At 37.7% G+C, this 12,530-nt stretch overlaps 1 protein-coding gene across 1 annotated transcript in view; it reads left to right on the top strand.

Annotated features, from left to right (window-relative positions):
* The window catches only part of DNAH1 (dynein axonemal heavy chain 1), a gene marked incomplete at its 5' end in the record, with an annotated part of 176,028 nt that overhangs the window by 109,053 nt on the left and 54,445 nt on the right, over nt 1–12,530 (top strand). The window contains 7 exons of the mRNA XM_081320734.1: nt 3,219–3,359; nt 3,654–3,814; nt 5,392–5,549; nt 5,718–5,891; nt 8,630–8,668; nt 10,090–10,268; nt 11,350–11,580. Of these exons, the coding sequence (XP_081176860.1) occupies nt 3,219–3,359; nt 3,654–3,814; nt 5,392–5,549; nt 5,718–5,891; nt 8,630–8,668; nt 10,090–10,268; nt 11,350–11,580 (1,083 nt within the window). The remainder of the gene's footprint in view (nt 1–3,218; nt 3,360–3,653; nt 3,815–5,391; nt 5,550–5,717; nt 5,892–8,629; nt 8,669–10,089; nt 10,269–11,349; nt 11,581–12,530) is intronic.

The following is a 12,530-nucleotide window of genomic DNA, read 5'->3' as shown; positions in this document are numbered from 1 at the left end:
TCCGTGGGCTGTTAGGCTTTTAAATGGGACATAATCTCTGTGAACTTATGCAGAATTGACTTGAGAGGCCGGTGTGTGGTGTAGTTGGTTCACATGGTGTGGTAGGATGGAGGGTTTGTTGTCACTGTGTGTTGGGGGGAGAGAGCACGGGGGGAGGCTCAGCTAATCTCAATGTACACATGTTGTACTTTGACAATAAAGGTTTATTATTATTATTTGTCATATGTAACTTTTTAAGGGAGCTCCAATCTTTAAAAAATGGCGATGCTCTTTATTCATTTATTTATTATTTTGCTGCCTATCTCACCATAAAGCAGCTCTTAAAATGAGTCTTACAGCATCATCCAATCATCAATAAAATAATAGAAATCTATCCTTTTTACTGTTATTTTAGTACAATATTGGTTGAATTACTTTAAAAGATGCTATGCTAATGGGAAAATGATCTGTGTTTGTTACATAATAGCCATATTCCTAGGGGCAAAAATTCAGGATTTTTTGAAATAAATTCAATTTTGCATTATTCTCAAGTCAAAGACTCTTCTTATAATCATATTGACCTATTGCCCTGTTAAATTAATTTTTAAAATACATTTACTACAATACTGGTGAAAGGTTTAATGTGTTCATAAACAAAACACATTGCTCCAAGTAGTCTAGTTCTATTCTAAAAAATAAAATGGACTTTATTAAATTTAAAACTACATAGCATTATATTAAAATGTCACTGTCTTTCCCCACCAGATTTTTAAAGCACTTGACAGTACAAGTTCAATTTACTTTCAAATTGTTATTGGAAATGCTTTTGAAAATAAGTTCATTGTTATAATGAATTAGTTATACCTACCAGTAGAAGCAACAATTAGTAGGCCAGAGCTATGCAGCATTTCAAATAACCAATCCTAAACTTTAGTAAAGTAAAATAAAAGTCTCCCTGCCAATGTTTTAATGAAAGTCAGCAACAGAGGCTAAACAAGGTGAAGTTAAAGCTCTAGCAGCAACATGCGGTTCACATTTACCACCAAACTTTCTATTATCTCAGCTTCTAAAATAGGGAAGAAAAAGCCTTATTTTCAAGCTAACAAGGAACTTCTGGAAAATAAAACATTTCCAAAGTTTCTGATGATTTGCTTGGATAAACCAAGAAAGATGTTCAAGTTGGTAATCTTGCTCCAGGTCTGCTCCCTTAATATGAGGCTTCTTTATTCTTTCCTGCTTAGTAAATATGGTACAGAAGCACCGTGGCTTGAGTGCTTGGAATGCTAGACAGGAGATTAGCGAGCCCGCGTTTGAGACCTGAGAGCTGCCAGGGGGCAGGGTTGAGCTCTTGTCCTTCACTCCAGCTCCTGCCAGGTACATGAAAGGAGCCCCCGACTGGGTGTCCCCAGGGCAACGGTGATGTCACTTGCTAACTCTTTCAACCCGAAAGCACCTCGAAAGCCTCCCTTCCTTTTCCAGACTTCTAGGCTGCTCTAATCTGAGCAGTGTACAATTTCCCAATATGTACTTGTGATTAAAAACAATTCAAATCGGAAGTTAAAACAAAATTATACATTATAAAAATATGCCAAAAAATGAGACATACTTGGACAAATAAAATCAGTTCATCTTTAGAAAGAATAGCTCCAGCCAACCAGCTCCCATGGTTTGGTAAAACAGCCAGGTTTTTATTAATTTCCTGAAGGACAGGACGAAGGGGCTTTTTGTCAGAGATTTTATATGTTTGTTTGATCTAGACATCTTCCAATTCCAATTGACTTGTAGTTTACAGAATAAAAACAGAACAGCAAATATTCAACCCAGATAAAAGCATCCCAATAAACTCATGATAGATCCGGTCACCATAATCAATCGTGTACCTAACAAGGTTCTCCAATCACCCTATCCCAAATCTGGGAGAAGAGGCAAGTTTTAAGGTCTTCTAGAATTGTATAAGGATGGGAAGCATCTGGATCTCAGACACCACATTCCAGAGAGCTGGTGCTACATGAAGATACAGGATTTTATAGAACTAGAAATTTATTTGCATATGGGAATCCTATGACTTCCGGATATATTTTGCAAAGGCAAATGGATATAAATATAAACCAGAGTTCAAATGAGCCATGTTCTTTTACAAATTATATAGAGAGAATCAATAAAAAAAATTATATATAGCACCAATAGAAAAAAAACATTTTCAAAATGGTGAAGGGAGAATTTAAAGAGCATTAAAACACTTATACAGCATTAAGTGCTGTTATTCTTTCTAATTTCTGTTTTTGTTTTGCAAAAATAAAGGGGAAAGTGATAAAAAAGAAAATAGCCTGAAATCACACTACCACTATTCAGCAGTTGCCTACGTATTTTTAATACTACAATCTTTTCTAGGGGCTGAAAAAAGAAAGAAAAAGAGAGGCTGTTAGCTGGAGGCAGCCTGCAAGCCCTGGCTTGCTAATTATAAAATAGCTATTAAGAACTAGCCTCTGTTCATTATTTTTAAGAATATATTTCAGTCCATGTGCATATCTCCCTAACTCCTTCCCTTCTCTTTCATTTGGTTTAATCACACACCTTGGAGGAGGAAGTGTTGATAGATAGCATGTGGCATCTGCGCACCTGCATCCATATGTTTGGGTATAAAATTGAAGGAGTAATTCTGATAGTTCATGAGAAGGCTATAATGATTTTGTTGTTGATTGTTTGTTTGTTTCAGGGGAAGTGGAGGCGGAGCATCAGAAACCTACTATGTTAGGAGCATCTCTTTCTGCCTCTTTGATTGAGCTGTGGAGATTGTGCTAATGGGTGCTAATGGCGCCAAAAACAGTGCTCCAGATGGCATTTCTCTCCAAAATGCATCTTGTCATGATTTCATTTTCAAAGTATACTGGAAGGAGGATCATTTTTAAAGTAAAATGACTAATATGTCCATCCCTGTTTCCATGTCCATATAAATTTTACTTCCTCTCCAAATCCAAATCTTATTTGACAAGAAGTCCTCAGTTTGGATGAAGCAGTATTTAGGGAAGAGTCAGCACAGCCCACTTCCAATTGGGCTTATTGTGATTAATATTAATTTGATGAAGGCCAATCATTTTTCCAATGGCACAACAGCATTTTAAGTATGCATACCACTGTAGCTAGAAGGGTAAGAACTTGCAAATCCATTTCCATATCAGATACAGGATAATTTAAACCATATAATCTCTCTTTTTCATCAATACCTGCATCTCTCTTAGGTATCCTGGCAGAATTGGATGGGTTCTTCTACAAAGTTTACAATGGTGCCTGATTCCAGCTATTGTGATATTATTGTGCCTACAATGAACACTGTCCAAATGGCATACCTCTTAGAAATGTTACTGACTAATCACAAACCGGTATGTATGTGTCGTGATTTTCAAATAGGTACAATTAATATTATACTAATGCAAGTATTCTGTTGCACAATTAGACAATTGGGAGCACTTTTCTCAAGTAGCCAAAAACATGACTACTGTTAGTGCATTATTCTTGCATTTCTGATTGGCATTGTAATCTAAAAGTTATTTAATCTTTCCATGTTTTATCTGACTTTTGCTGGGCAGAAAAGTTACAATTAAGCATCATTGGGGGGATGTATATTTGGCAAGTGTATCCACAAATATATAATTACATTTTTTTTCTATATATAGGTTCTTTGTATTGGTCCCACAGGAACTGGAAAAACACTCACTATAGCAGACAAGCTTCTGAAAAACCTGCCATTAGAATATATCAGCCATTTTCTGATGTTCTCTGCTCGAACTTCAGCCAACCAAACCCAGGATCTCATTGACAGCAAGCTGGATAAGAGGTACACTGTCTTAAAACAATTCTCTAATTTTCTTCCTGTTTTATTTATTTTTATATATATATTAGTTGATTTTGCTTTCTAAATCTGCTAAAATGCATATACTGTAGGTAGTCCACAACTCATGACTACAATTAAGTCCAAAACTTCCATTGCTAAACAAGACAATTGTTAAGTGACTTTTGCTTTATTTTATTGCCTCTTTCCATAGCTGTTAAGTGAATCACTGCGATTGTTAAGTTAGTAATATGGTTAAGGGAATCTGGCCTCCATATTGACTTTGCTTGTCAGGGGGTTGCAAAAGGTGATCAGGACACTGCAACCATCATAAATACATACCAGTTGCCAAGTGTCCAAAGGTTGATCACTTGAAAAATGAACATAAGTTACTTCTTTTAATGCTGCTGTAACTTTGAACAGTCACTAAACGAATGGTTGCAAGTGAAGCTCTGCCTATAATTTAAAAGCTTGAAACAAGAACCAAATGCTAAGGAATGACTTCTCATGTGATGTGTGGCAAAAAGAAACATTGGAGTTAGTAATATGGGCAAAAGAATATTGGAAAAGTATGGTCCCTGGAATGCATAGCTATTACAGCAATAACTGTCACTGAGTTTATAATATTATTTCTTGCTATTCAGAATGGTTTTTTTAATCAGATAGCATAAAATCAAATGACAAAAACACATGATTATGGATGTGCACTCAAACAAAATTATATATGACATAAATTGTTTATGAGTACATTTGTAAGACATGCATTTCTGTGAAATTGAAAATACAATTTACACCTACCCTACTGAGGGGCTTTGTGTTACCAAGAAATGTGGAAGAACTGCAAAAATTCTGTACTAAGAACTCTTCTAAAATGTGTGAAGTATCTGAGCAATAAATCATTTTTCACTTACAATAAATTCTTACTGTGGGCACTGGGAGTGTATACTAGTAATTCTGCAGACCCATAACAGCACAGAGCATAGCTTCCCAGCAGAATTTGGGCTAGTTCCCACTTGGTTGGTCTTCAGGAAATTGAATTCTGTGGCAAGACCCTTCTCCTAAGGCAGGGGTTCCCAACCAGGGGTGCTCGCACCCACTGGGAGTGCGAGACGATATTCCAAGGGGGTGCAAAAACTTGGTTTTTCAAAATTATAGTGTATATGCATAATTCATTGCCATTATTTTGAACTTTTGTAAGGGGTGTGAGAATATATCAGAAGCGTTCTAGGGGTGTGGGATATAGAAAAGGTTGGGAACCACTGTCCTAAGGTCATGCACTGCACCATCGTTTATCCTTTTAATTATGTTTTTGTTGTTTTGTTCATTTAGTTGGAGGGTTTTATGATTGTTTGTTGTTTAATTTTAACCATACAATGAACGTTTTATTTTTATTTTTATTTTTGCATTATTATGCCTTATGTACACTGGCAAGAATATATTAAATATATATTCCTGGCAGTATATTAAATATTTAATGCTATATATATATTAAATATATAATTAATAAATACATCTCCAACAAGCATTATCATATATCCTTCTATTCCACTCAGTAATTTTTATTTTTGTCTTGTTAAATGCAGGCGTAAGGGAGTTTTTGGGCCCCCGCTTGGCCGGTATTTCATTTTTTTCATTGATGATCTGAACATGCCAGCATTAGAGACCTATGGTGCCCAGCCACCCATTGAGCTTCTTCGCCAGTGGATGGATCATAAAGGCTGGTACGATAGGAAACAAATTGGTAAGGCACAAGTTCTGTATCTAATTTCTGTATAAAACACTGTTTGTTTTTCAGAACCGGTGAGTCGGTTTTAAATCTGTACTGGTATACTTACATATCTGTTTGCTGGGTGTGCATGTGATATTTTAATGTTTCATTCATCTTGAGCATGCTTTTGCTTGTTTTCAGGTACCTTTAAGAAATTAGTGGATATTAACTTTATTGGTGCCATGGGACCACCAGGAGGAGGAAGAAATGCAGTTACACCACGCCTCACCCGCCACTTCAACTATCTCTCGTTCACTGAGATGGAGGACAGCAGCAAGAAGAAAATCTTCTCTAGTATTCTTGGCAGTTGGATGGGTGGGTTATGTGAAACAGGGTTCTATCTCTTTCTTAGCTCTCCTATTAGGTGATCTATAACTTTAGGGAGGTATAACCTGTTGTTCCAAGAGGTTGTTATTTGGACCGCTAGTCCTGTCTGGGCAGACAGTGGAATCATAATAGAAGCTATAAAGCAGTCATATGCTATGCATTATCTTTTTTCCAGAATACTGTCAGGCACTGCCAGATAAATGCTAGATTGCACGTTCAGTATTCTTATTGCATGGAATATTACCATACAATGAGGAGTGAGAGGCAAAATCAGGCCGTTGAAAAATAAGACATTTTACATAATCTCGAGTTTTTATGTACTTGAGGAATCCCCTCTTCAAGAGGGATGTGTAAAGATATGTACAACTTATAGGTACTGTAAGAAAAATATGTTTAATTTCCCTGGCTTCTCAAGCTTCTGTTAGCTCCAAAATGTATGGAACATTTAGCTGGTCATTAAAAACTCCCCCACATTCTGCCATTTGTAAGGCCTGAAGAGCATGACAAGAGTCCTTATGTAAGCTGGTGTAAAAGCCCCCTCTTCAGGCCACTGGTGGGGAAAGTCAGGCTTTTGTGATGCTTTCTCTAGCCCCCTAAGACTGCAGCCATAGCTGTCTGAGAAATGGAAAGGGGCCAGGAAAGCTGAGTCAGCATTAGGACCACTTTCAAACAGTTTATGAAAATACCCCTTTTCCTTTTTGGTGGGAAACTTCATCTGCATTCCTGCCGTTCTCTGAGAAAAGTCCCCTGGAGTTGGGCAGCCCCAAAATTTAAATAAATAAAGAAACAAGCAAATAAATAAGTACATGTTTTCCTTTGAAAAAGCATGAAGAGGAAAGACATCCAGTTATATTTACATAAAGGTAGCCCTAGCTTAGCAATTGCCTCAGAGAGTAACCATTCATGGTTAGGGCAATGCTGTAAAAGTAACTTTTGGACCAATGCCTGTGTTTATGACTTTTACAGCATCTCTCTCTGTGTGTGTCTCAATCCTGTGTTTGCCATTACAGTGAGTTACTATGTGTTGTCCTGTATACAGTTTTAAGCATGATGGCGGTCGTGTGATTTTTCACTTAGCGAGTCCGTCACTTCATGACCTAAGAACCGGTCCCAATTGCAGTCTATAAATTAAGACTAGCAGTGCTAGGAAAAATTCCCAGCACACAGTCAGGAAGCTGGGAATCCAGAAGAAAAATACTTTCTTCCTGAATCACCAGTTGACCCTGTTGCCAGTGGCGTAGCGTGGGGGGTGCAGGGGGGGCCGGCCGCACCGGGCGCAACATCTGGGGGGGCGCGACCGGCGGGCTAGGGCAAGGCTGCTCGCGAGCGAGGGGTATCTGTGCCTGCGCCAACACAGAAACGCTTCTCTCTCCGGGTGGGGGAAGGCTCGGCGGCTCCCTGGGTCTATATACGCCTCTGTATGCGCACACCGCCGCGCGCTCCCGCGAACGAGAAAGAAAGAATGGCGGCAGCGGCGGCGTCTGAGAGCCTCACCAGCGGCGGCATTCCTCGGTGTGGGCGTGCCTGCGTATTTGGGTGTGAGGCTTTCGGAGAGGCTGCCTTTGGCTCCTGGTACTTGCAGCCGGTGTAAAAGAACAAGTCTGTGAAAGCGGGCGAGAATTTCAGGGGGGTGGGGGGGGACGGGAGATCGCGGGAGGCTCGATTCTTCTTACGCCAGGGGGGTGCCAGGCGTGCGGTGTGAGAGCGAGGGGGCGCAAATTACTTGCCTTGCCCCGGGTGCTGACAACCCACGCTACGCCACTGCCTGTTGCTGGCTACTAGGTAATGAGGAAGGGATTGCAACTTTAATCTTCCCTTCTCTACAATTTCTCTTGCTCATCCCAGATACTGGCATGTATATGTGAGTACAAGGTAAACAATGTGTTATTGTTTGTATGAGGGAGAGGACACTTCAACCTGGCACAGTTTGTACTCTATTTCCACTTCCCAATCTCACACAAATGTGTTTGAAGCCAATCTTTAATCGTCTTTGCTTCCATTGGCCTCAGAACACTGAAAGGTTGTTTTGTGGGGAAACAGGAGGAAGAAGGTGCATATGTTCGCTGCCTTGAGTTATTTGTAAAAATAATAAAGGCATGGCACAAATAATACAGTAAAAACCCTACCATAAACTTTTCAAAACTCTCTCCAGATAGCTAGTAAAATATTTTTTTTATTTATTAAAAAAATTAGCACTTAAAAAGTATAGCACCCTCTGAGCATCATAGCTCCTGGAGTAATAAAAATTACTTTGTTCCCATTCAGCAAATGTTTTCCTTTACATTTACCTTATGTATAGTGTGCACATTGTTACCTAGGAAGCTTTTTGTAACTGTATGCCATTGCTTCTGTTTCTATTAAATCAGAAATGAGAGATATAAAAAGAAAGACTTATCAGTCTGAACAACTTCTTTCAACAGAGTTTGCAAAGTTTGCTCGAAATAATAATAATTAGATTCAAAGTCTGTATTACTTCTCTAACAGACTTAGATTGTAGCTGAAACTGAAGCAAAAGCTTGTTTGTACCAAAAAGCTGAAAAATATTGGGATGCACAGCAAAACAAGAGCAGAACCAAGAGAAAAATCAACTTTCCAGATAGGGCCAACAAGTTTCCTTCCAAGGCAGAGTGTCTTTGGGACAAAATAACTCCTCCCGTCCTTTCTGTTTTAAAGATGGAACTTTTTGTAAAAAAATAAACATTTTATTTTTTTCCCTTGATTTTTAGCTGGAAAACTAGGAGAAATATGTTACAGAGAGCCAGTCCGTAAGTAATTTAAAATATGAATTATATTAGTGGTGCATTTTAGAAATATACTTTTTCAGTTACTTATTTATAAAAATTTGTGCTGAATCCTTCAGATTTGGGCTTTATTAAATGAAAGCAAGGAGTTTGTGTACAATTGATAATAGTAATATAATTATAATCATTATAAGTATAATAATGCAGACTCACGACAAATAACAGCATAACAAAGCAGCAGCAATGTTGCATTAGAACAGACATGTCAAAGTTGCGACGCCATGTGACGTTGCGCAACGTATCGGGACGGTTTTGCCATTGCCGGCAATGGGGTGGGCCCGGCTTCCATGTGATGCATCCGGCCCGTGAGCTGGCAGTTTGACACCCCTGCATTGGAACATCTGCAAGAAATATCACTGGCCTGCAAACAAGAAGTGGTGGGACCACAAAATAGACAAAATAATAAAATATGAAGACACTAAAGTGCTCTGAGAATTAAGTATTCAAACAGACAAGCACTTGTCATCTAACACCCCAGACTTAACAAAGAGCCTTGGTGGAGCAGTGGGCTAATGGACTTTTATTCTTTAGATTTCTCAGGATTTCCTTTTTAAGTTTTATATTAACTCAGTCCAACCGTGACTTTTTGGAACTTCCACTTGGTCTTGATCTCTCTTTCTGTCTCCCTTCATGTATTTGGTTTGCACTCTCCTTCATTCTCTATATGACTAAACCATCTTAAGGTAATTCTTTCGTATCTCCCTCATGTTTCATATGTTCCTCAATGAACTCTCCTTCAGCATTCATCCTTTCTTGATTCTCTTTTTTTAGCATACACACTAAAACTATTCCCACTTCATTTCAATTTACTTTTATCCTTTTCCTAATAACCAGCTCTCTCTTCCATATACGGAGGATAGAAGAATGCTCTTAAATGCATTTTTTCTCTTCTTTCAACAAACATTCATCCCTCAATGGACCTTATTATAGGCACTCTCTTTTTGTTAGCATTTTCTTGTCTTAAAATTTCTTCATTCATTTCCCATTTATGGAAACATTGTACCAAGACGGACGAATTCCCCTGTTGACTCTGGTTTTTTTACCATTTATGCATAAGGCATTTATTCACTTCATTTTCCCTGTCAAAAATAAATACCTTGGTTTTTATAAATTAAGTTACATGCATACGTTATGTCATCAAATCTTTGCCATCACCACAAGCATTCCTTATATCCTTAACATTGAACAATGAACAACAAATAAAGCTTTGGTACAAAGAAGATTCAGGAATAAAGTTAATAGGATATTTTCTTAATCTGATTGTGAAATATTTATCTTGCTTTGTCCTATGCCAGATTTCTATATTGTCATGCAACCAATATTCAGTTTGTCTCTTTTGAGAAGTCCTCCCTGCAAGACTGATCAGAAATTTTGTTTTCTTTTAGCTGGATGCCCTCAAATAGCAGATCTGAATGAACCTCTCGTTGATGCTACAATATACGTGTATTCAACCATCACATCCCAACTGTTGCCCACTCCAGCAAAATCTCACTACACATTTAATTTAAGGGATCTCTCCAAGGTTTTCCAAGGAATGCTGATGGCAGATCCAGCTAAAATTGTGGTGAGTGCTGTTCTCATAACATTGGCTGGAATCCCTACCAAAAAGGACTTATAATTAATTTTCTAATTAATGTCCTGAGTCATTATCCTTTTCTGATCACGTTAGATCACATAGATCACATTAAAGATGATTTTTAAAAAAAATTTTAGAAATTCACACTGACTTTACTTAAAATGTATTTGAGATTTTTAAAAATGAAATAGTCTTTTCTGTTTTCGGTGGTAACAGCAAATGAATCACATCTGTATGATTCAGCCAATAACATTTTTATCTAGACTATCCAAGATTAATATGAAATAGGCAAACTCCATCTGAGTGTGAAGGAATAATTTGGATATATAGCACCAAGTTCTATACCAGGTTTTTGTTTATTAGTTCATTCACATTGTTAGCAATTTAATAAGTATAACAAGTTGAGAAAGGGAGTATGTAAAAATAGTTAGACTCTCTATATTGAGAAAATATTTATTTTAACCTTCTTTAAGGAAAATTCTACTAATTACTATCTTTAGTCTGAGTTGCTGGTTGTTTAGACCAGTACGTGCCTATGGATATTTTCAATCATCTAGATCAGGGGTCTTCAAACTTGGCCCTTTTATGACTTGTGGACTTCAACTCCCAGAATTCCTCAGCCAGCAAAGCTGGCTGAGGAATTCTGGGAGTTGAAGTCCACAAGTCATAAAAGGGCCAAGTTTGAAGACCCCTGATCTAAATCATGGTTGTTTCAAAGGTGGGTTTTTTTCCAAAAGGCAACTGGACTTTCTTGGTTGTTTTTTTTCTTTGAAAACATTTTGCTTGTCATCCAAGAAGCTGCTTTAGAACTTCAGAATTGAAGAAGCTTCTTGGATGAGAAGTGAAATGTTTACAAAGGGGGAAAAAACCCAAGTAAGTCCAGTTGCCTTTTGGAAAAAGCACCTTTGGGCTTAGACCAGTATGTAAAGAAAAGATTATTCATTCGTTTGTTTGTTTATTAAATTTATACAGCTGCCTATCCCATATGTGTGTTTTAGAAATGGTTTGGAGTCCTGTGGAAAATAAACATGGAATGTTACTAAAGACTTTCACTGTAATTCTTTGTCAGGATAAATTGCCCCTATTGAGGTTGTGGTATCACGAAAGCTGTCGTGTGTTCCGTGATCGCCTAGTTAATGATGAAGATCGAAATTGGTTTGATGACTTGATGAAGGACATGATGTTGAAATGGAAAACCAGCTTTTATGAAGTTGTTCCTTTTGAGCCCCTTCTCTATGGAGATTTCATGATACCTGGGTCTGATGTGAAGCTTTATGAACTGATCGATAACAAAGAGAAAGTAGGTTGCACATGATACTTCTCTGCTTCTTCTGTTTGCTATGTCTTTAATTTCCACTGCACAATGTATAATTTAGGTGTGGTTAAGTTGGAAACGACTAGCACGCATGTGCGGGGGAACCTTTACCTTTACCTTTAAGGAGAACATAAGGTCTGGAAAGATATTCCAGATACGTTGCACATGTGGGCTAACACGAGAATCATACATTAGAAGTATTTATTATTTTCTATGTAAGAAGAATAAGGTTGTGCAAGGATAGACTGAACTCTAGAAGCATGCTGAGAATGATAGATGAAACTGGATAGAAGAGACCTAGATTATGCAGTTTCCTCCCAAGCCCCCTGCTTCTTTTGGTGTTTAGGCAAGTAATAAAGAACAGTTGGGAATCTGCTATGCAGATGACTTGAGCATAGTACTTACGCTTGAAAAATGCAATAAACTAGGAAAGGGAACAAGTTTTATGTTCATACTACTGCAGTGAATGCCATTAAAATCTTTACAGCTGACCTTTGCAAGTAATTACCCTTCCCACAGAACTCCCAAGTGGAAGGAGAGTGTGCTTACTGAGAAAATGTTAATTAAGCAGAGGGTAAAAATGTAAAGATTTTAATAAGGAATGATGTCCTTTACATTCACTGCCATGTAGTCAGAAATAATAATGATAACAGTATGCTTTCTTTCTTGATCACCAAATGAATTATAGTCATTAATTATTCTGGCTTCTTTGGTAAAGCAAATGTTGGCCACATCTGTTGCTCAGATAGTTCAGGCTAGGAGGGGTTAGATGACTTAATCAAGCCCATCATGGCTAAAATATTGAATTGTCTTCTGAAATCTTATACAATTTGTTGGTATGACCTCTGCTCATTGAAGGAAAACTAAATATACTAGTTCTAATTCTATGTACAGTAATTAGTCTTAGGTATCAAATCAATGTTTCCCTTTGTTGT

The sequence above is a fragment of the Vipera berus genome (assembly GCF_964194415.1).
Source record: "Vipera berus genome assembly, chromosome: 2".
In the NCBI taxonomy this organism is placed as follows: Eukaryota; Metazoa; Chordata; class Lepidosauria; order Squamata; family Viperidae; genus Vipera; species Vipera berus.
Note: the sequence above shows the minus strand (reverse complement) of the source record. Positions and strands in the feature narration are given on the sequence as shown.